The sequence below is a fragment of the Echeneis naucrates genome, chromosome 3, assembly GCF_900963305.1.
Source record: "Echeneis naucrates chromosome 3, fEcheNa1.1, whole genome shotgun sequence".
In the NCBI taxonomy this organism is placed as follows: domain Eukaryota; kingdom Metazoa; phylum Chordata; class Actinopteri; order Carangiformes; family Echeneidae; genus Echeneis; species Echeneis naucrates.
The window spans coordinates 2,693,695-2,718,143 of NC_042513.1; the positions used below are offsets into that span (position 1 = coordinate 2,693,695).

At 39.1% G+C, this 24,449-nt stretch overlaps 3 protein-coding genes across 8 annotated transcripts; all 3 read left to right on the top strand.

Annotated features, from left to right (window-relative positions):
* The first annotated feature begins 959 nt into the window (after positions 1-959).
* gfod2 (glucose-fructose oxidoreductase domain containing 2) lies at positions 960-7,292 on the top strand. Of its 4 annotated transcripts, none has more exons than XM_029498794.1 (3): positions 960-1,091; positions 2,590-2,948; positions 3,940-7,292. In XM_029498794.1, the coding sequence occupies exons 2-3, from the start codon at positions 2,696-2,698 to the stop codon at positions 4,839-4,841; spliced, it is 1,155 nt and encodes a 384-aa protein (XP_029354654.1). In that variant the 5' UTR covers positions 960-1,091; positions 2,590-2,695; the 3' UTR covers positions 4,842-7,292. The 4 variants fall into 4 exon arrangements, with proteins under 4 accessions (XP_029354654.1, XP_029354656.1, XP_029354655.1 ...); XM_029498796.1 differs by having other exon boundaries at positions 1,019-1,087; XM_029498795.1 differs by lacking the exon at positions 960-1,091 and adding an exon at positions 1,099-2,096.
* Positions 7,293-9,042: 1,750 nt separating this feature from the next.
* LOC115041090 (uncharacterized) lies at positions 9,043-13,919 on the top strand. 2 transcript variants are annotated; one of them, XM_029498385.1, is made up of 4 exons: positions 9,043-9,441; positions 10,085-10,465; positions 11,378-11,818; positions 12,258-13,919. In XM_029498385.1, exons 1-4 carry the CDS (start codon positions 9,216-9,218, stop codon positions 12,608-12,610), a joined length of 1,401 nt encoding a protein of 466 aa, XP_029354245.1. In that variant the 5' UTR covers positions 9,043-9,215; the 3' UTR covers positions 12,611-13,919. The 2 variants fall into 2 exon arrangements, with proteins under 2 accessions (XP_029354245.1, XP_029354246.1); XM_029498386.1 differs by having other exon boundaries at positions 9,044-9,441; positions 10,085-10,447; positions 12,258-13,917.
* Positions 13,920-14,439: 520 nt separating this feature from the next.
* On the top strand, positions 14,440-24,345 carry cog4 (component of oligomeric golgi complex 4). 2 transcript variants are annotated; one of them, XM_029497899.1, is made up of 19 exons: positions 14,440-14,607; positions 15,562-15,644; positions 15,737-15,851; positions 16,289-16,463; positions 16,811-17,004; positions 17,246-17,351; positions 17,436-17,593; positions 17,936-17,994; positions 18,090-18,214; positions 18,309-18,427; positions 19,049-19,215; positions 19,307-19,472; positions 20,563-20,625; positions 20,727-20,840; positions 21,124-21,216; positions 21,297-21,380; positions 21,471-21,572; positions 21,872-22,000; positions 22,110-24,345. In XM_029497899.1, exons 1-19 carry the CDS (start codon positions 14,473-14,475, stop codon positions 22,242-22,244), a joined length of 2,322 nt encoding a protein of 773 aa, XP_029353759.1. In that variant the 5' UTR covers positions 14,440-14,472; the 3' UTR covers positions 22,245-24,345. The 2 variants fall into 2 exon arrangements, with proteins under 2 accessions (XP_029353759.1, XP_029353760.1); XM_029497900.1 differs by lacking the exon at positions 20,563-20,625.
* Positions 24,346-24,449: the final 104 nt, after the last annotated feature.

Below are 24,449 nucleotides of genomic sequence, written 5' to 3' on the forward strand. Positions count from 1 at the left end.
GTGCCCCAGCGCCCCTGCTGGTCAGGATGTGGAAACAGCTGAGTTAATTGTACTCCTCTTTTCAGTTTATGTCGTTATCTTTTCGTTTTGTCACATTGTGAAAATACATTTAAACAAAAAAACAAATAAAAAAAACTCAGGTAATTTGTTTGTATGGAAAAGCCATATAAACTGGGGAAAAAAGCTGCTCTAAGCAGGCTCTCTTAGCTTCACATGCTTTATGTGTACACCCAAGGGCACTCAAACTACCAACAGTTGATAAATCTTTTATATATTATTTATTATAAATAAAAAAACACAGCTTTTTATTCCAATTACAATCAATCTGACATGTACTGGTGGGGAAGCAGGTATCAATGAATGACTAAATTATATGTTATCTTATAAAAGCAACCGTGTTTAACTTTTGTTTAACCTTATTCAATATTGAACCGTGTGTTAGTAAAGTGTATCATCCATCTGAAGGTATTACATGAAGGTGAACATGAACTCGTTTGGATCTTGGATTCGATCCATGGAGTCAGATGGTTTGTCAGACTTTTCTGAATATTACCTACTGATCCACGGTAATGTGTAAATGTTCATAAAGTTATTTTTGAATGAAGTAGGTGTTCTGTACTATACTCAACCTGGAGAAGTCTGACTCAAGCATGCCCCTGCCCCATGTACATATGTGTATTCACTGGATGATGTCCCCAGGACTGAGACGAAACATTTACAAATGGTGTTGTTATATGTCTTGCTATACTGTGTTCTATTTACGTCTCTTTGAGTTTGTCTGCACCCTTTGGGTTGCTGTCCACTAATTAATGTCTATTCACTTTATAGTCACAAATATGATTCTAAACTGATTGGTATGTTCTAAAGAAAACATTTCAAATGATGTATTTTAGTGTTTTTGGTGGTTACATTGCGTATTTCCGGGTCGCTATGTGTCGCTGCCGAAGCTCTCCGCTGACGGTGACCCATCTCCGGCCTCTGTAGCATCTCCGGCTGTTTCAGTGCAGCCGCTGCCGTTGAAGTTACCATTAGCAACTGGGCAGCGCCCGGCTCCACACCCGCCGCAGCCGATGTTCAGACCAGGGAAGTAGGTAATAACTAAAAGTAGATATTAACTCCACATTTCATTACATGGTTGTTGTAGTACTTTTCGAGACTGTCATCTAGGTTAACTGTAGATATTTCCTGTGTGAAGAGGGTTTCTGGCTGGTTTTGCTCATGACTGTCTGGTCGGTTAGCTAAACGCGCTAGCTAGCGTTATCAATATCCCCAGTGTCGAGCAGCTGAGTGGAGCTTGGCTTATGTGTGAGAGCCGGAACACACAACAAATAGTGATACACACAAGGTAAAGTAGTGGTCACTTTCTTCAGGTTTGTGGTGTAAAAATAATTGCAGTTAATGCCTCGGAATTATTTATCTCGACCGCGACAGTACGGTAAAGCGCGGCTTTGTCATCGGACCAACCGACAGCAGCTCAGCCCGGAGATGGTACTTTACAGTCTGAGTGTGTGTGCGTCTGAAAGAGCGATACAGAGGCTTCATCTGTTGCCAGTTTAGGAAACGTTTGAGTGTTAGATACTCAGGTACAGCAGGTGCTCATCAGATCATCACACACACATCCACAAGTCGGTAATCACCATCTGTACTTGCACATTAATGGTTTTAAGAGAGAGGGAGCTCTTGACAGCTTTGACATTTACATCACCTCCTTGCATTTTTAGCTATGTCGACTTTTTCTTTTTCAAGAAATACATACCACTGTGTCGGCTCAAAACTTATTATAATTTTCTCTGTCAATAAATCTGCTTGTTATTTATTTGGTTCTCTTACTTTGTTTATGAAATTCGGTGGGAGAAGTCGACGACAGTCCAAGCAGCCTTCAATATGTTACACTTTCTGACCAGCATTCCGGAGATATTCACTTTACTCTCATGTAAATGTGAATATATGAAGCTAGCTTATTTAGCTTAACAAATGGCAAACATTTTCTGACTACAAGATAGTTTGAAATCAGATGACAGTGTGCTGGTGCTCCACCATCCATGACCATCAGATCAGGAAATCACAGATAAGTGGCAAATACGGAAGAGCCACAGGTGAGCTGAGTTGCATGCTATGTCATTAAAATCAGCGAACTGTCATGTCTGCAGATTTTTATCCAAAATGTCACTAAACTATTGTTTCACCTAGATAAGATCATACACACGCAGATATTAATTACATTTGCTACAGAGGTAAGAGTGGGTGTGGATCATCTAAGGAATGGCAACTATGTAGTAGGACACAATGCAAATGGCTGTCAGAGACTGCTGATAGGAAGAACTGGTCTAAACCTGTTTGATGTTCCAATCACCAGAGATAGATTTATGTAGAGACCTTGCTCCACACAACATATTACTGTCTATAGTATAGTGATCGTAAAATACATTTTATTATGTCTTGACCTTAAATCCCTCACCGTAATAAACACACAGTGACTATGTGAAACAGCAGTTGTTTTAGGATACAATATTGTTGCATTATGGACATGTAAACATTTTGCTTTCTCAGTGTCACCAAGTATAATAGTCTGCTAATTTATTTCCACAGGTAAATTCCCAGATTTCAAGACATCAAAGGTTTTGACAGACAAGTGGATCATTAGCTCTTGGAATGTTGTTAACACTTGCCATGGTTCCCACGTAAAGTCACGGCCATGTTGCCAGGAGTTGGTGTGTTTGGCATAGGGAGCACAGCCCGTGTGCTGGTCCCTTTATTAAAAGCTGAAGGCTTTGAGGTCCATGCACTATGGGGGCAAAGTGAAGAGGAAGCATGCTGCTTGGCAAAGGAACTTGGCATCCCATTTCACACCAGTCGTTCTGATGATGTCCTGCTGCACCAAGATGTCGATCTTGTGTGCATTTATATTCCACCCTCAATGACAAGGCAGATTGCTGTCAAAGCATTGGGTAGGTCATAAGCAAGTACACCTTTACTAAAATTTAGACTTTCAAAAGTGGCTCATCCTAAACTTATTGGCACATACACAATTAACAGAGATAAGCATCTGTGTTGCATGAGCTTCTAATGTTACCTCATCCAACTGGGCATGGCTGAATGCTGGAACAGGTTGAAATTTTTTTGACAATCCTCACCGAAAGGTCCAATTACTCAAAGTGAATTGCAACATATATTGATTATATTTAATTTTATACTTAGGATGTGATTAATAGTGGTTGCGGCCATGACCACTGCAAATGTAGTCAACAGGCAAAAATAAAAACAACCAAAACTCACAGAAAAAAAACTACGTATTTGTTGCAGACTCATTGAAGGCAACATAATCACCACACAGTTTTATCAGAGGAGACAAACTCTATGAAGGTAACCCACTATATCTGATGGAATTCCAGAGCGTTGACTTCAGCTTCCTGTTTTAGTTGCAACTTCCTGAGTGTGCCCCCACCAGCACTAATTCCAAGGGGGACTGAGGCTTGCTAATCTCGAATCATAAAAAAACTGCGTACACCCTCTGTTATCTGTTGTGCTTACAGGAAGTTTTTTATTATTATCAATTTCAAAAACAAAAAAAATCACTGTTATGCCCTTTAAGGCTATTAGTGTTATGGTCTTTATGTTAGGATGCAGCTCCAAAATTTACTTTACCCTCAATAATTTACATGCATAGCAACAACTGAGTGTATGTAAAACATACTGTGTGATGAAATGAAGGCAGAACCATAGTGACTGAACTCTACTTTTAGCCCCTTCACTGACCTAATGATAATTTTAATAATATCTTCATAATATTGTTAAAAAGTAGAAATTTGTCAAATGCTTTTTCAGAGGCCATGTATTTAACTTAGAAATGTTGTATTGATTGATCTCAAAATCTTTGAGTCAGGTCTTATTGGAATAATAATAAACCTATCCTCTCTCTCTCTCTCTCCATGTCTACAGGGATAGGTAAGAATGTTGTGTGTGAGAAAGCTGCAACAGCTATAGATTCATTCAAGATGGTGACTGCAGCTAGATACTACCCCCAGCTGCTCAGTATTATGGGTAATACTCTGCGTTTCCTGCCAGCTTTTGTTGCAATGCGCCAGATGCTGCTGGAGGGATATGTTGGTGAAATTCAGGTATGCGATGTGCGAGTCTATGGCCCAAGCCTCCTAGACCAGTCATATGGCTGGACCTGTGAGGAACTTATGGGAGGAGGCGGTCTGCACACTGTTGGCTCTGCCATCATTGACCTCTTAAGCCACCTGACTGGCACCAGAGCCCATCGTGTACACGGCTTACTGCGGACCTTTGTGCAACAGAACAGCTTGATCAGAGGCATTCGCCGTGTCACCAGTGATGATTTTTGTTTCTTCCAAATGTTGATGGGTGGAACAAGATCAAGCTCTTGTGGTGTGTGTTGCACTGTAACACTGAACTTCAACATGCCAGGGTCATTTGTGCAAGAGGTTATGGTGGTTGGATCCACTGGGAGGTTGGTTGCCAGGGGGACAGAACTATATGGTCAACGCAGTGGGAGTAATGTAGAGGAGCTGTTGCTAGGTGACAGTGGGTGGGCAGGACCAGAGGTGAAAGAGATGCCACTGCCTCACCTGCGGGGGCTGAGCTCCATGGTAAAGGCACTGAGACAGTCTTTTCAGGCACATGAGGAGCGCAGGTCATGGGCACAAGGACCAGTTGCTATAGCACCAACATTTGAGGATGGTCTGTATGTGCAGACGGTTGTGGAGGCCGTGAAACGGTCCAGCTGGAGTGGAGAATGGGAGTGTGTTGAGATCATGAGTCAGGAGCCAGATCCAAACCACAACTTGTGTGAGGCTTTGCAGAGAAATAAAAATTAGAAATATTTAAACATCCAGTGCAACTACTACACATCTGGCAAAACTGGGCACTCCATGCTCCTTAACTTCAGTTGCTTTGGCAGTTTACATTTCACATGACTACTTAGCATTTTTACCTTTAGAACTAAATATTTTAGTTGAGAGGCTATAATTGTGGAGTGGATGTTTGTACCCTCAGAGTTTCTGTGTGTTTGTTCATTAAATTGCCATCCAAAGCTCCATTACTCTTGATTCTCACCAGGGAATGTTATAAAAGCTCTGTATGTACTTTAAGTGTGCCAAAATCTGCCATACCAAAAAACAGACCCAGGCCTTACTGTCACTGAAGCTTGGAGTCATGGTACCATGACTGCAATTTCCTGTTAAATAAGACTGACATGGATCACCTGTCAGCAAAGCACCACACCTATGTTAAATATTGGCAAAGAGCAGAACTGCTTGTGTCTAAAAATCAAGAAAATATTTTACCATGGCCTTTTCTTTACTTCAAGCTGATTTTAGACTGTGGTGGTTACCAAACAACCACCAACACCAGTCTAGCACAGTTTTTCGAGGCTTTTAATTCAAACACTATGTCAGGGTTAAATCTTAGAATAGGTTTGCTGTCCAACTGATGAAACATTTGACTCTATTGTACATAACATTTCCATATATATAAATATTTTAATGTTAATGTATTTTCAACACCAATAGCACCTTATTCTGAATGTGAGTGTTTACCTCAGACATGAATGTGAATATCCAATATCAAGTATGAAGATGATCTGACTAACAAAGTACTTTGACTGGTTTCAGAGTGATGTCTGTCAGGATTCAAATCATCCTTCAAAGGAGAGCGACCTCTGAAAATTTCAGAATAAGAATAATGGAGCTGTTTTGCTTGTTTGGGTTGTTTTTTTTTTTGTTGTTGTTGTTTGTTTGTTTGTTTGTTTGTTTTTTACATGTAATAAAATAAGCAGCTTTAGAGAGGCTAGTAGGTTTCTATGTCATGACCTCCTGAGGCATACATAGGGCAGCAGCAATTGAGTAAAATAAGCTAAATAGAGAGAAAAAAAATCTTTCATTTGTAGCATTGCCCCTCAAAATACCAATTTCTGAAAGTGATACTTAATTTAAATTGAATAATTGTGTATCACTTCACACCCTGTCGCTTAGAAAAGATGCTGTAAAGAGTTGCTGTTTTTATTTATATAGATGTACAGTGGATGTTGACTCTTTGGAAGAAACATCATATGTGTAAGGACAGGTGAGGTGGATTTTGCCTAAGAGGGATTTCTAGGATTGGTTCGTACCTGTTGGTCATTTAACCATTAAAACTGACCATGACCATGAAGGAAGAAACTGGCAACTTTTAACAGCTTCTTGTCAAGCTTACACAGAGGATTGATAATTGGTAAAATAACACATTACATCTTTTTACATAATAAGAAACAGGCACATTAAAGAAAGTGAACTTTTAGCGTTAACTGTCAGAAACTGTTAGATGCCAGGCCTGAGTTTAAAATGTTTGTAAAAAGTTTGTTTACATGTGTTAGCAATTGAAGTCATTTAATGTTTTAACAATATTTTGTTTGCTGCAATTTATGCATATAGAGGTATTATAGATGGTTAACAGCAGAGGGTGTGACTGCAAACCCTACTCCCACCAGTCATCCTGAAACCTTGCTGATATTTTCATTAAGTAGAATCACTGGATTCAACTGTCTTGAAAGTAGAAATTTTAAGTTTTAAACAGTTTGTGATATTTGTGATCACTTGCTGCATCTCAGTTCTGCTGAAAATCCTAAATGATATTGAAGCTGTAGATGCAGTTTACTGGTTTGATTTGATTGGTCTACACCCTTCTTAGACAGGATCTGCACATAAGGATACAGCCACAAAATATGCTTACCTCACGCTATCCAAACAGTGCTTTAAAAAAATAATCCCTACAAGTTTACATTAAGTGTCTTTCACACATTTGCCTGCAGGATGTTCCATAACACTTAACTTTCAAAATACATTCAGACTGAGTTTTTACTGTCTTTACCATTGCTTTTGGTTTTTGTTTGTTTTTGTTTTTTTTGCACTGATACCTGTTAAAAATGCCACCTATTTAATATGTAGTGTATTGCTCTTACCAGCCAGCCCACTGCAAGAATGAATTTAACATTCTTTTGTATAAGAAAGACTTTGTGTATTTATTTATGTCAGTGTGGAGAGTTTCCCTTTTTCCATTCTGTTTAGTGTTTATATTTTCAGCCAGTGAATTTCTGTTTAAAGCTGTAATATTTATCTTGTTTATATTTAGTGGTGTTTTAATTGATTGGCTTTTTGAACATAATTTGTTATATTGAAGTGGGGAAAGTGTACTGTTATCTGCCTGACAGATACTTCATTTAATAAACACAGCTGTCTTCATGTAGTGATGTTCAGTTTATTAATTCTGCAAATAAAAAAGTGTACTTTTTACTCTGCAGGTCAAAACTTTGTGCTTTGAAACATGTTCATTGTTTAATAAAACACATACTTCTATACAGAAATTAAGCAATGTATTCCAGGAATAATGCTCACATTGTTTTTTTAAATAATACAATAGACTGAAATATCACTTTTATAAAAGGTACTTTATTGTGCATTGTTATATCATGACGTCTCCTCTGCAGAGTCATTCATATGGGGGCTGCTGAATGACAGATCTGCTTGTGTGTGAAGATATTGCTTGCTACTATAGTGTTAACTTTATTTTTCCTCAATGTATGAGAAACCAGCCCCTTTAGGAGCATGGTTCGATTTAACTTTCTAATTATTTGATTAACACTGGAATTAATAAATCTTTCTACTATGTGAAGTTGGGACTTTTTGATTAAACTGATCTCTAATCTTTTCCTAAAAAGAACACACAGGGAATGACTGGGGGGAAAGTATATGTGATGGTCTATGGATAACTAACAAGGTAAAATGTGATGACAGAATACATGAAACTGTGAATGCAACTAATTAATATCATGGAACAGCTAATGTGAATGTCTAGCATTATAATTAAATATATTAAAATATGACAAATATATGTAAAGAGCATCGTCTATTATGAGCACATCCTATGAATCAAAATAAAGCGAATGTTTTATTTCTACTCCTGCAACATGATACAGCAGTCCTGGAATAAATCCTTCATGGGAGTTATGTTTTATTTTTTATGAAACTGTTACAGAGGTGTTTCTTTCATTATGTCTGTCCTATTTATATTGTGTTATATATAGTAAGAAGTGGCTGACAGAACCATATAGACTTGTATGGTTTTAGTCCAATGAACATAGAATTCATAAGACTGCATTAAAAACATCCATCACCAGAACTGAATAAAGTTTCATATTCAGAAATATACGTTTTCCAGCAAAATAAAAAAAAAAAATCTGTTTTACATAAGGAATGTGAGCACCACTTAATAAAGCACAAATATGAAGCATATACAAACAATGAGGGTGCTTTTTCATTTGTTTATAAATAAATAAAAAAAAAAATATACCTTTCTAAGTAATTTCTCCCAAAAGTGGCTTTCCCGTACATATATGCAACAAATTAAATGGTTAATTACATTAAATAAAAAGAAGCGGTGATGATGTCCAGCCCGGATGTGACGTCAGTGCTGCTGTCAACCTCGATCGGGTACCTCAGCATAGTTGTGGTGTGCAATACTGCGAGACTTTGTATCGATCTGATAACAAGTGAATACAGGCCCAGTGCCACCGACAACGATACTTTTTAATAATTAAACTGCTACAACTGAATGAATTTTCACGGCCTTTAAGTGTTTGTGTAATTTTTTTGTGGATTATTAATTATTTAAAACCCAGAACAGAATTCGGGCAAAGCCTTAAGGAGAATTATAATAAAGTTTTTCTTAGGAAGCAATAGAACATGGTTGTCCATGAAGCTGGAATGATTTTCTTTTCAGATACATCCTTCTTTTACGAGTTGAAAGCATAAAACATACACCTTATCAAGAATAAATCACATTGTCACAGTAATTTCCTGTGAGCAAGTAAGAAAATATTTTATTCCAACATTATTACGTTAATGTCCGCTGTATTTAACATCTTTTTGCAGGTTGGACAGTCGGACAGTCGTTTCATTACCTGAAAATACTGCCACGCGGCGTTCCTCTCTAGTTCTCCTCTCCAACCACAGAACACGTGCTGCTGAGGACTGGCCGGGGGGCCGCTGAGTCACGTGACGGTGCAACATCTTAACGCGACTGTGGGGAGGAGGACTGAAGAGTCTGCCTGCTCCGTTCTGAGGAGCAGCCAGGTCGGCTCTCTCATGAAACTGAAGTATTGATATTATTTCACTGGGTCGATACGCCCACCACTGGTGCTTGGCGAGTAAGACAACATGGGTCAGAGAAAACGCAGCAGCATCTGGATGCACTTTTCTATCGACAGAGACGGTAAAGCAACGTGTAACATCTGCCAGAAAAGTATTTCATTCAAGTCCGGATCAACGAATAATTTGCATCGCCACTTAAAAACGCTGCACCCGATAGTGGAAGTAGCGGCGGGGGGGAAAGAGCCAGCTGAATCCGACAACAATGAAAGTGTCGATGAAGTCTCTACTGAAGGTGAGTCACGCCGTGAGTGTTTCTTCTGTTTCTTCTGCAGCTACAAGCTCTGGTGTTTCTGCCTCCAGGTAATGTCAGACATCAGGCCACTATCACTCATTACAGCTACAGCAGCGTCCTCTGAAACCGCCATCTTTGCCCGACCAGGCACCGGGCTCTAGTCAAACCCTCTCTGCTAGCACAAAACAAAACTGACACATCTCAGTCAGAATATATTACCATATCATTCTCCCAGGGGTGATTTGCCAGATAAATCGAGTTACTCTCAAGCTGGCCTCTTGCAAAATAGATAATTGTGAATATGAGCCAGTCTTTTGAACGGCTCGTAAAGAAGAACGGATCCTCAAGACCTGGCTCCATTCAAGGAGCCGTAAACCGATCTAAATTTACGGTTCATAGCGGGGAGAGAAAGGGGGATATGGAGCAAAAAACCAGAGCTAAGACTGAGATTAATTTGATAAATGTATACAGATACGGTATTAATAGTCGCACATTAGTGACGTATTGTCTAGCATCGTGCTTGCTGTTAGCTAGTTAAGGAGACGAGGACTCGTGACTCATGAGTCAGCAAAACGACTCCCGACTTATAGACGATTCAGGACTCGCACATCACCAACTGAGACCTGCATTTAATGTCCGACAGGAGAAAACACGGAGCAGAGGAGACACACTCGGTCACAAAGCTTTGGGGTCAGCAGGACTTATTTTGAATCACAGGGGCAGCTCGTATTGTGCGACGACGCCCTGGAGCCAAACAGCGACACGACCAGGAAGAAAAGCGTGGTGTGGGGCTTTTTTAAGACCGTGGACTCACAGACTGTCAAGTGTCTGCTCTGCAGCGAGAACCTGTCCAAACGGGTCCAGGGCACCACCACGGCCATGCTGAGGCATCTGCGGGTCAAACACCCCAAAGAGGTCACCAAGGCATGCAAAGGACGGCAACCTAAAACTGGACCCACAAACGGGCACCAAGACGTGAGCATGGACAGTGCACAGTTCAGCTCTGGTACGGTTTCTGAAATCGGTAATTGCAGCTGCAACTATTAATCGAGTTGTTGATCGACAGTCTATCCGCATCTGTTGGAATAGTCTTTTTTGCCAGAAATTCAGGTCAAATGTTGTCTGCTTCCAGTGTCTTGTTTTTGTTTTGAATACGTAATAATAAATTATAAACATCTTGGTTGGCGGTGAAAACAAGACACGTTAAAAATTCACCATGAGAAAGTTTCCACCAGTTTTACATTATGTACAAAACGAATAATTAACCGAAAAAGGAAATGCTCCTAAAATGAATCAATAATCATAACTTTTGTTTGCTGTCCTATAATTTGTGGTTTACAAAAAAGTCCATCAACTATCTTTATAATCAGATAGTCTTTTAAACAATTTCTATTCGAATCTCAGAGATTATGACTGGCCTCCCTCATTATATTCAGGCAACTGAGGGAGGAATCCATTCATTGAAAAAATATTTTTTAAAAGTTGGTAATGAAAACAAACCCCAGTTAAAACTGTAACCATGATTATTATATTGACTGAAAATATTACGGCATGTGTTAATGCTGTGCTGCATTGAGGTCATGTTTGACAAACAATTTCACTGACATTCTGGCACTCAAAACAGTTAATCAAAGTATATCAATCTTAGTCAGTTTCTAATCGAAAAAATAAAACTCCAGTATAGCATAATAAGACGAAAAGATCAAATTATTACAGTCATTTGTCAAACTGTATTTTGAGCGGATGGTCCAGGCAACCCAAGTTATGTGATGGCATCTGATTAGAATCTGGGAAGTTGTTGCTAATAAGTCTTTTTCATTTTCATTGTATGTTTTACACATAATGAGATATTTTACAAAATTTAAATATTCATGAATAATGAATCAGTAGTTGTAGTTCTAGCTGTTTATTTTAATTTTATTTTTCCTTTGTTTAGTTGAAGTGGTTCTGGAAGATGGAGACTCTGACATCCAAACTACCCCGATGGAATCTGATATCAATTCTGCCATTAATGAAATCCTGAAGTCAGCAGAGGGAGATCAAGAAAAACAAGCAAAAAATGGAGAGGCCAGTGACAGCCATCCAGTGAGACGCAACCGACACAAACGGAGCTTGATTTGGAAGCACTACGAGCGGTTGGAAAGCTTGAATGCTGCTCGTTGTAGTATTTGCATGAAGAAGTTACAGTGCTTTGAAGGTGGCAGCACCAGCAACTTGCGTCGGCATATGTCAAAGAGACACCCAGAGGTGTTTTCCAGGCTGGTGGCTGATGGGCTTAAACCACCTCCATACGATTTATCACAATGCTCAAAAGTTACCAGTGACTCACTGACCACAGCAGAAACTACTGGGCCCAAAGAGCCAGAACAGTTTGTAGGTAAGTTTCCATAGCCCTCTGCTGTTTAAATTATCTTTTTCAAAGGCATCTTTGCAAACCATGCTTTGTAATAATATTATCATGGCAAATTCAATTTAAAAATGATCACTAATACTTCTGTCTAAACATATATAAAGATACTTTTAAGCTAAAGCACCATGGGGCAGCAGCATAAAATCCTCTAAATACAGGTCATCTTGGGTTGATGTTAATACAAGAAAGTCAAAATGTGGTGCTGTTATTGGTGTTCGAACAGCACCTCTAGTTTTTAAGACAAAGGAAATGGGGTTGTTTTGAGACCAAAGGCGAGTCCAACCCAAAGTAGTGTGCCATTCCTAATAAAGCCATGTGAGTTTTTCATGTTGTGATTCTACTGCATCCAAGGTTGAAGTGAGATTAAACATGGCATCTCTTGTCCTCTTAATGCTTGTGTTGAAAGGCTCAAGACCACCAGAAGGAGAAAGGCGTGTGTTTAGGAGAGAACGGGAGCTGATTGAAGCTCTGAGGAGGACCCAAAAGGAGGAGGCTCGAGCTTTGGAGCATCAGCGTGAGCTGCTTGAGAAGCTGCGTGCAGCGGATGCCAGAGAAGAAACTGCAGAGAGGGAAAAAATTGAGTTACTGAGGAAACTACAGCAGGAGGAAGCAAAAGAATTAAATGGGCTTAAAGAGAGCCTGCAGAAAGAGAGGGAAGAACTAGAGCAGGAAAAGTTAGAGCTGCAGAAGAAATGGGAAGAGCTTCAACAGGAAAGAGAAGATCTTCTCTTGTATTCCAGAGGAGAGTTAACCTCCTGATTAACCATGACTATGGGAGTCTTCTTAAAAAGCCTTTGGGATTACGTTCGCACATCTGCTGATGTATAAATTCCTCTTTTGGTCAAGCACGTTTTGAAAAGTAATTGAACAGTTGAGTTTCCATGGCAACTCATGTCTGTAAAGAGTAGAGTTTGGCTGTTTAGTTTTGAGTCATACGTTTTGCATAATTTCATGCTATGCGTTTGTTTATTTTGTCTTTCACAGTGTCTTTGTGTTTGCTTTCTAATAATATAATTTGTTCAGCTATCAGTCTCTTTTTACAAATACAAACATTTTCTATACAAGAACAATAATTTGACATACAACTTAAAACTGTGCTTGAAGTTTCCACACAATGCCTCTGCCTCTGTGTACAAACATTTACAAAGCCAAATTTATTCTTTTATAGTCTTTATTTGTCTTCACAACTGACTGTTGTCCAGTTTTAATTCAGATGGTTAGTTCTGTTTTTTTTTTTGGTTTTTTTTTTTTACATGCACAAACCTGAGATTCTCATGCCTATTTATTTTATCAGTTTAAAAAGTTAGATTTTATAAACCAATGTAGAAGCAAAAAGTCATTTGGATCCTAATTTGAGGCATAAATTCATTAAGGTTGGCAGAGTCTGTGTCAAGAGTCAAGTTTTCAAGATAGCCAGTTCTCTCAGAGGTTTGATCATTTTGTAAATATCTAAACAGTTTGTTTTTTTTTTTTTTTTTTCCTATCAAGCACTGGAGTTTGATTTGTTATGCCTATGTTATAACTACCTTTTGACCACGGAACTATGGTGAAATGTTTGACATTAGTTAAAATTATATTTTGTTTATTACAGTCCTTGCCATCCATGGCTAATACGTCAAGAAAATCAATTTGATTAATTGTATATTCCTGGCCTGATGGTCCTTAATTAAAATGATCAATTGAAATCTTGCTGTCTGGCTTGTAGGCAATTCACTTGTGTATCATTTCACGGTTTTACAGTTTTCTTTCAATGAGCAACAAATACCAGGTAAGAAATTGAAACCATGTTGAATAGAGGCCAAATAATTTGGGCTGAATGTGGCATTATATTCCTCTAATTAAACCCTTTGTTGTCTAATGACAACAACAGAGACCCATGAGGGAAACATTCAGTGTGTCGTATCAAAGCAGTTTGTAGAATAGCATCTTGACAGATTTTTGATCTGATATGGCATTTTACCATTTCATCATCTTGTAAAAGCATTATCGTATATGATGGTCTATTTTATTTTTCAGTTTATTTAGTTCATCCTAAATAGTACGGTTGGTGTAATATGGCCCAACTATCACTACTTTGGGACTTTGGGATAGCCACTTTTTACATTATAATATTACACTACAGTATTACAGTATAATATAGATGTGGCGCCAATCTATATTATAAAAAAACACCTTTGTCAAATTTTATTAAAACAACTTTTTTACTTACTAGTGCGCTGTCTTCAATTTCCCTATAATTAGACACATCTAATAAATATTCATCCTCCTCTCCATCATCATCATTTAATCTTAATCTTTGATTTTTTTAAACATCTTGTGAATCTGTCCTTTCAGAACAAGACGCACAGCGCATGCGTAACAAAAATAAAAAATCCCCAAGTTAGACTTGTCAGGCATTACCTATGTGCTTTTACACCATGCCTCAAATTATTCAGTGTCTGTTAATGCCATTTATGAAGGTTCATATTCATCTTTTTCAAATGTTTTTAGTTACACTGAGCCACATTTCTCTGAAAAGGAGGCCTATCTTCCCTCCAGTCTGCGTCGGCCCGTGACGAAGCGCCACCTGACAGACTAAACGGAGGGCAAAACACTCACTGTCCAGTTTCCGGAGACGGAAGATGGCAGACACCGGAGCTGTGGCAGCCAGAAGATGCGACTCTTGCTCGTCGTCCTCCGTGAGTATGGAGACCATATCCGGCCTGACGGAGCTGGAGGACCTGGAGAAAATTTACCAGCAGCTCTGCGCCGAGGAGGTGAGAGCGCACGGCCGGGGACGGCGGCTTACAAGACGGACTGGGGCTCCACGTAAACACCCGGAACCGGAACCGGGAACACTTAGAGAGACAAATTTACGCAGATAAATCATCTCCAAATGAGAATAAAGCCCTTAAATAACTAGTCAGGGTTACAGAGCACTCACTGACTTACGGAGCGGCGCCATATTGTTTGTGTACAAAACAACCCACAACGCTTTTGTCCGGTATAAGCGGAGGGTTAGGGTTAGCAACAACAAACGAACAGACTGCCACTGCTGGGATATCACATTCATTCAAGTGCATATCTGCTTTTACTGCCGTTTTATAGTTCACCACATTTCAGAGGGAAATACTGCCTTTTAGTGCACTATATTTTTCTGGATTTTAAAGACGCCGACATTTAAAGCACAAGGAAATCTGATAGAGAACAGGCTTCGTTAAAAATGAAAACAGCAAAATAAATGTTCAGCACAGAATCAACTGTGAAACTGTGAAAGTAACTACTTTCAGTGTTCCCTTTGTAATGCAAGTAGTTAAATGTGAATTCCTTTTATTATTCAAATGTATTTTGAAGTGTTGAGGTTTTCATTCACGATTGAGCAATAAAGTAATAAATAATCTCCAGCTCCACCAGCTATAACAGTGTGAGTTACAACAATGTTATGATGAAATCCAAGATAGTTTAATATTCACTGCAGTGTTTTTCTAGTTTAACTGTAATTTGTGACACATTAGGTATAACTTCTTGATACATACTTTTACTAGAATGCCATTTTGAGTGAAGGAATTGTACATCATTTTGTTTTCCCTACTAGTGCTGCCACCCTAGAAATGTGTGTCTTTCATCACCGTTAACTGGTATGAGTCCACTTTACAGCTAGTTCTTCAGCTGTCTGTTTAAAAATGGGTATTGTTAAAAATTTGGATATTGATCATATTGTGTTCATACAGAAAGAAGTAGAGGCTGAGCTGGACAGACTGGTGGGGCAGGAGGGCACCATTCACACAAAGATGCTGGCACTGCAGAGGATGGGGTACAGCTTGTGCATATTAAAGTAGTTTAAAATAACAGATGAAATAATTGTCTGTGTTTTGTTGTATAAAATGTGCTTGCTTTCCTCTCCAGGCCTAACCTACAGTTGATCGGAGGGGATGCCAGCCAGCTGTCAGGCATGATCACTTTTACCTGCAGCCTGGCTGAAAATGTGAGCAGCAAAGTCAGACAGCTCGACCTGGCAAAGGTGAAAACACATCCTGATTACATCTCACCTTTCCTGCTTATAAAAGAACATGCATACAAATTCAAGTGATGATAACATCCAGTCTTTTCTAATATATTGGCCTCCTTGATCTACATCAAACTATAACTTGAACATTATAGCTGTATTGAGGTATAATAAAGCACTAGGATATTCGAGCATCAGCTCTATGTGTCCCCAATAGACTGAGAACTGCTAAGTGCTCGGTGTTTAATTCCATCAAATTTTTTGAGCGTTTTTTTTTTGTTTGTTTGTTTTTTTAATGCAGTCCAATACAACACCACAGACAGAGCCTTAAAAAAGCTCCATGATGGCAATCAGCACTTTTAACACTGTGCTGGGAAATGTAAGGTTTTACAAAGGTAGCATGTATTAATAGAAAAGCTCATCGGATTACATGTCTTATTTAATTTCTGCAGACCCGACTGTATAATGTCATCCAGCGGACTGATGATATCCTCGATCTGAAGTTCTGCTCTGATGGTGTGCAAACAGCTCTGCGTAACGAAGATTATGAACAGGCTGCTGCACACATCCATCGATACCTTTCTTTGGACCAGTCAGTTATTGAGCTGAGCAGGCAGGGAGAAGAAAGTATGAAGCTTCTACCTTTCTGTCAGACGGCATTGCTTAGTATGGATGCTTATGCTGCAACTAAGAGACACTGCAATTTTATTGGGGTGTTTTGGGTTTTGTTTTTTTTTTTTTTGTTTGCATACAATTTTCTTAGTTTTGATATGTATAAAAAAAAACTGTGTAGGCCAAGCAAACAGCCTTCATCAAGCATAAATATTTGAGTTATTTTTTGGGGAATTTTCACCAAAGATTAAGTATCGTTAAATGTGAGGGTGTGAACATTTTAATTGTATTGTAAAACATTCCTGTGCTTGTTTCGCCATCACTAAACACTGTTAAACTGGAAATGCCTCATCTCTGCACAGGCAGTGCTGTGGATGCCAGTCTGGTCATGCTGCAGGAGGCAGAGCAGAAGTTGAAGGTCATTGTCGCAGAGAAGCTTGATGAAGCTGTGGCAGCAGTTGACCTTGCCCAAGTGGAAAGGTTTTTCAAGATCTTCCCCCTTTTAGGCCTCCACCAGCAGGGCCTTGCCCGGTTTGGGCAATATCTCTGCAGTCAGGTCAGTAGCAAACTGCGCAAATTGATTGATGATTAGTGGTGAGAGTATAATTCCAAGAGTCTCTTCTTTGTGCCTTTACAACTGATACGTTTTGTGTTTCAGGTCTGTTAGTTTGTCTAATATATATATATTCTTTCAAGTTCAAACATGTAATTATCTTGACATCATAAAATTTAATATTGAATTATCAATATGATATGTTACAGTCTCAATGAAGGTTGTGTCTCTGGTCTTCACACAGCTTGCCTCCAAAGCTGAGGAGAACCTGCTTTTAGCTACAGGAGGAGAACTCGGTGAAAAGAGAGCACTGATGATATTTGCAGACACACTGACACTGCTGCTTGAAGGTCAGCACACATATGTTTCTGCTCATTTTAATTTATTTGAAAAACCAAATTGTTTGCTTACGCACTTATGCACTGGTATTGCAGGCATTGCTCGTGTCATTGAGACTCATCAGCCTATTGTCGAGACATATTATGGTCCCGGTCACCTGTACACCCTCATTACTCACCTGCAGCAGGAATGTGACCGACAGGCCCAGAAAATAGTCGACAAGTTTATCCAGCAGAGAGGATACCATAACAAGGTTTGAATGATATCCCTTCAAAAGGAGCTTTACAATTTCACTCTAACCTGTTGTTATCAATCTAGTCTAGTCTCATTCTGCTAATAGGGTTCTTTGAATGCAGTTTCAGAATGCAGGGTTATATATCTTCAATAACATAGAATAACATTCAAAATAAAATTCTTGTTTTGAAATTAGAATTAGAGCACCTATGAGTGATTTTTTTATTTTTTTTTATTTTTTTGTGCGTGAAGGATCATCCGATGTTCAAATGACAAATTCCCATTTTAATGAAATGTTCCAGCTCCATGGTTCTATTTTGGTCAGATTTTGTCACATTCTGACCTTGAGTCTGTCCTGTAGTTTCAAATCGTCCAGAGCAGCATGATGAAGAGTCTGCCAGGGGAAAGGATTGAGCCCAGGTATTTTTGTTTGTCTCAGCAACATACTCCATTCTTCTCCATGTTTGTCTCTGTTGGTTTTTTTGTAGTTTATACTTCTGTCTTTACATGAATAGGGAACTGGACCCTGTTCTGGCTGAAGTAACTCTCATGAATGCACGAGCGGAGCTTTACCTTCGCTTTTTACGTCGTCGTATGACGGCAGACTTTGAAGTTGGAGATGCTCAGAGCATCACACAGGGTAGTTTTATCTTAACATTCAGTAGACAAAATTGCCTTTTTGAGATACAGGAAACAGAAACAATATTTTTTTTCTCATATTTGTAAACAATCAGAGCATCAGCAGAATGTGGAGAAGCTTCTGAAGCACTGCTTGCTGAGCACAACAATGCAGGAGCTAATTGGTTACTACATTCCAATGGAAGAATACTACATGAGAGAGTCTGTCAACAAGGTAAATTAATCTACATTTAGATAGTATTATTTATATAGTTCAATATTTGACAATATAATCTAATAACTCCATCAAATGTATTTGTTGAATGTATTCCTGCACATTTGAAAATAGGTATTTAATTTTTTTAGCACTACACCTGAATCTCTAAACCTGCAAGTAGTTGCTAGTTGAGTTGCATTGTGGGTAATTAAGGGGGTACCTTTCAACAAAACCATAAAATAAAAAAAAATAAAAAAAGATCATATTGAATCCTTTTTCCAAAGTATCCATGAATGAGTCTGAATTGTCAAAGGAGTGCAGCACTAAATTATTTACTGACTTTAATGCACATATGTAGTTCTGTTTCCTGTGCTTCCCTAGTGGGTGGGAAGATACCGAGTTTGGCATTGCATCAACCACGTGATCCTTAAAAACAGAGAGAGAGGAAAAAAACAGCATGTAACAATGTAAATAGCATTTAAAAGAAGTCTAACAATAATATGGCAAATCCAGGTGATAAACAGGAAAGAAAGCCCAAATAATATTGTAGTTCTTATATTACATGCGACCCTGACTCATCAGGTTTTTATCAAAGCATTATATTGTTTTTTATTATAATTTAATTGTTCGAATTCCCAGGCTGTTGCCATGGATTCATATGAAAAGGGTCAACTTACATCCAGCATGGTGGACGACTGTTTCTACATTGTGAAAAAGTGCATCAGCAGAGCTTTATCCAGTTCCAGCATCGACTGCCTGTGTGCCATGATCAACCACGCTAACTCGGTGTTGGAGTCTGACTTCAGGTGCTCGCCACTGTTTCATCTTTCTGTTCACGCATTCACTGATAGTTCTTTAACATCTCAAGCAAGTACAAGTCCCTTCCTGTCCTTTCAGGGAGGTGTTGTACAATAAGTTGCGGCAGGGCTTTCCTGCTACAACACTTCAGGACATTCAGCGTGGTGTCAGCAGTGCAGTCAGCCTGATGCAAAGCAGTTTACAACAGGGGAAGTTCAACACACTGGGCATTGAGAGTACTGAAAACGCCAAGGCTGCATTTCTGGTAAGACACATAGACAGTTAATAGTATGTTCTACAAGTCTCATACACCCACAATGATAGGTTTGGGACCCATCAGGTCACAGCTCCTCATAATAATATATGTGTAAAGAAGGAACGCTCTTTTCAAGAGCAGGAATTTCACTCATACTATTTTCCAAACACTTATTTTTCACTTTTAGAGTTCTTCTTTTGACTGAAATGCCAAATCATGTTAATATGGACTCTTCATGTTTCAGTAAAGGCTTTGTTTAAAGAGTGCAGAAATAATTTAAGTGAGGAATGAAATGCATAAATTACCTTCACTAATTTAACTCATGTAAGTAGAGCTTGAATTTTAGTAGGCTTCAGTTGAAGGAACCACAACTTCAAAAACCTTTTACCTATTTTGTTTGTCAGATCACGACAAGATCAGCTTTTTACCCTCTAGCCAGTTCTTGGAAATCAATGTGCCCAGTTATCTTTAATACTATTTTTCAAGGAACAATCGCAGATACCATTTTAAACCTGGATTACATAAAAAAAAAAAAAAATGGTCCAGGACTTCAGTTTGAAGAAATTGATCCTATTGGGAACTATAGCAATTGCAAATGGCTAAATATCAACTGAATTATTATTTTTACTTAAAATAATGTTAACAGTGGTGGAGCTTGTAATCAGTGGGTTAATTCTAGTGCTGATTCAATTGTTGCCAGAGAAGTCTTGAACAGTTTTCAGATCAGGACACACTGATTACAGGGCAAATGTGCGTAGTGTCAGTTGCTACAGTTCATATGTGGGCATCTGTAAAACAAAGCATTACTGATATTAATACTGAGTGTCTTCAAGGGCATGAGCGTGAATATTTTAGAGATAAAGCTGAATTACCATTGGAGATGGGGAGTTGTAGAGCTATGACAAGCCTCTGTGTCCTAGCCAGATCTCTGCTCCTGTGAAATATCTAAAACGTTTCCACTGTTAGTGATGACAAGCCAGAGAATTAGTCATTCCTGGGGTATTAAAGTTTTCTCAAAGCTTCAAACTGAAAATGTCTTTTAAACCAACTACACTAGTTATAAGAATTTATTCACTCTCTTATTTCTTTCTTTTCTTAGGTGACTCTGAATAATGTGGAGGTGTGTAGTGAGAATATCACAACTTTAAAGAGAAATCTAGAGGTAAGTTTAGCATCTTCACCAACATTATGCCTCCTTTATATCCTGTACATCATTTTACAGTTTATCTCATTGCTAAGAAATTGACTTTTTTCTCCTTGCAGAATGACTGCTGCAAGTTGTTCAGTCAGGGGGGAGGCTCTGGTGACCAAGCCAAGATTGAAAGCTGTTTGTCAGACCTTGTCAATACATCCACAAAATTCAAGGATCTCTTACAGGTTGGAAACACACACATTGATCAGTGTCTGTAATCTGAGACTTGCTTATTGCTTATTTACAGTGGAAATAGGGAAACGTTTGTGTGGATTTTCAAGCAGTCCCTTCATGCACATTTGAGGGATGTGGGTTTTTTTTTTTTTTTTTATCTACATCAATAATTGCTCATATTAAGACAGAATAGAAAAATAATCATTTAGATATCATGAAAGTACATTATTCTGACATCTGATAAGTGTTATTCAGCTATAGTTTGTTGATGATGATGTTATTTTTGTTTCACAGGAAGGTCTGACTGAGTTGAACACAACAGCCATTAAACCTCAGGTCAAACCTTGGATCAGCAGCTTCCTGGTCATCTCACATAACATAGAGGAGGTGATGGTCTGAGAATCCTAAACAGAAATAAACCAGTGGTCAATAACACAACTCACTATAACTGCTGGCCTTTCCCACAGGAGGAGTTTAATGATTATGAAGCTAATGATCCTTGGGTACAGCAGGTCATAATTAACTTGGAACAGCTAATGGCAGAGTTCAAGGTATCTGCTGCATTCAGTCTTCCACTCTGTATTTGCTAGTTAAACACAAATGTTCTTGCTATTTTAACTTTTACTGTGTGACTTCACCAGATGGCTCTCTCTCCTGTTATTTACGACCATCTGACCAGCCGGATGACCACCTTGATATCAAGTGAGATGGAGAAGACTGTGCTCAAATGCTCATTCAGCAGGGTGAGGAGCTGATCTCAGCCACAAGATGGCACCAAGCTCTCAATGTATCACATCACATCACTGACACACATGATGAAAAGCCTCCAGCAATGATTTATTAATGAGCTCAGGCAGGCCTGGGGAGAGGGTGCTACCTTTTAGCATTTGTATTTTGAACAGTGTGTTCTTATAGGGGGGAAAAAAAACACCAAACACATTCTTTTGCTTTGTCTAGTAAGACGTCTTGAATAATGCATCAATACATGCATAATGTAGCAAGATTTTTGTTGTTTTAAAGCAGATTTATCATTTTGTTCTAGCTTGGAGGACTGCAGTTCGATAAAGAGCTCCGGTCTCTTGTAGCATATCTCACCACCGTCACCACCTGGACCATCAGAGATAAATTTGCTCGTCTCACACAAATGGCCACCATCCTCAATCTGGAGCGGGTAATTTAGACCATTTTACACAGAATAGTCACCAGTGCAAAAGCTAATTTGATGTGCTTGTATCTTAAATTTGCACCGTGATTCATATAGACACTTGTTTTTACTGCAGGTAACTGAAATCTTGGATTACTGGGGTCCTAACTCAGGTCCCCTCACATGGCGTCTGACCCCAGCAGAGGTGCGCCAGGTTCTGGCGCTGCGTATTGACTTCAGAAGTGAAGATATCAAGAGGCTGAGACTGTAACTCATCAAGCAATGCACTGGTTATCAGTGACAGCTGTGCAATACCCACCTTGTGCTCCGCACAATCCAGGTTAATACATGTTCCTGTAAATGGAAGTGAGCACGCTACAGGCAATTGGTTGGGGATTTCTTTTTTTGTGTTGGAAGTACCCAAATCTGCTGATTTTGTTCTGCTGAGTTTTCAGACTCAACATTCTGCTTCACTCCTGTCTAATGCCAGCCTGTGTCAGGGGTGCTAAGCTTTTAGAATCCAGAGTTTGGTGCTCCCTGCTTGAGTTAATGGCAAAATCAGAATATTCTCTTAAATGAGTAATTAAAAGTCTAAGTCTGTAATTGTATCACTGTGGAAGTTGTTTAACCTGTAAGTGCCTCAGAAACGAGGACACACTGGGACTGAGTAGTGGAGCTTTGTGGCTGTCAGTGAAACAGAGCAGTAATGAACATCATACCCATTAAACTGACAGAAGCAGGTCAGACAGCTGATCCAGCCTAGTCATTCAATATATGAATAGCTCCTTGTCTGTGATGATGGAACACTTTTAACCTAATAAATTGAGAGCCACTGTGCAATGCTCCTGATCCCTGCCATCCGCCACATTTCACAAAGTGCTGCCCTGTTGCCATGCAAGGCCTGTTCCCAAACTTTTATACATATTTATGACACTAAATACGAAGCTGTGTTCACTAGGCAATGAAGCATTAAAATTGGTCCATTCTCATAATATTCAGCCTAATTTCCTTGTCTAACCTGAATTCTCTGGAGAAAAAGCAGGTCAATGTGTGTTCAAACCTGCTGAGAGGACAGAGTTGCGATTGTTGTCAGGCCTTTTACTTTCTCCAGTGGAATCAGACTCAGACCAAGAAGACAGGGATAGTTAGGAAAAGTGTGGCTTTAATGTAAACACAACATTCGATTGGCTCAGCACAAACATTCCACATGAGAGCAACCAATAAACTACTGAATAGGATGGGGTGCTGCACAAAAACATTCACAGTAAAAAAAAATCTGGTATAATCATAATATATATATACAGTACGGTGCTTTTAAGGTGAAAATGGAGATAGGATATGGGGGCTGATATGTGATAGGTAAGAGTATACAGGGATGGGAAGATGAATTTCTGGGTGCGCAGGTGAAAATGAAGAGCTGTTCTTTCTCTCTGTGTAATGAGAAATGACAGACGGGGATAATGGTTCCCTGTTTTCTGATCAGGGGAGAAGGGGGTAAAATAAAACCCTCAACTCCTCCAGACAGATGCTGCCTCGAATTATATTGTTCTCCTCGTGCAGTCTTCTATTTCTACACAGATTCACATCGAAGGGTAAAGCACCAGACAGAGAACAAGATGTCATAGGAGGGCTGCTTTCTACCCTCGGAACCATAGACAGGTATTTGTGTACCCCAGTTTTTCACGACAAGAAATAAATATGTGGCACAGGATTTTCAGGAGGTAGGAGGAGGCATGTAGGGCATGAGGGTTAAATAATTAAATTATTTAATGATAGTAAAATGGTGGATCTCTTATTTAAATAATATTATTTGATAGTGTCAGCTATAATATCTGATCATAACCCCCTGTGGTCTGATCTGTTGTTCTCAGATGGTTGGCACAGATATGACTTTTTGAGTTATTACTGGCTCATAGGCATTTCCTCGGGGTACAGGAGGCCAGTGGCAATGGGCGGCCACTCTGAACTGAAGAATCGTCTCTTTCATTATGTTTTAAAGCCAAAGAGAAAGCAGAGAGTAGAACAGGCCTGCAGGCTACTCAGTCATGTGTGGGGCTGAAGGAGAGGGGAGCTTTGTCCCTACTGAAAGTTAAAATAGCCTCCTTTAAAACCATGACCCTCAGCCACAAGTACAGCACCTCCCCAACATCATAATCATTATCTCCACCTTCACACACACAGTAGCTCTTCAAACTGAGCACCAAAGGTTATATTCAGGACAGATATAAATGCCTCGGGACTTCCACATAAAAAAAATGTCACATAAAGAATGGGACAGTATTCTACGTTGTGCTTAAAAATGACACCGCACACTCCTCATGATGTATTTCTGGGCTGAATCTTTGCAAAACAAGGCTCAAGCTGAATAAACGTCTGGCGCTGCCATTTCTTTTTCTCTCCAATTGTTTCATTGTTTCAAACATTCATTAACAAAAAAAAAAAAAAAGAAACATTCAGTTCAAAAACACATTTTGAT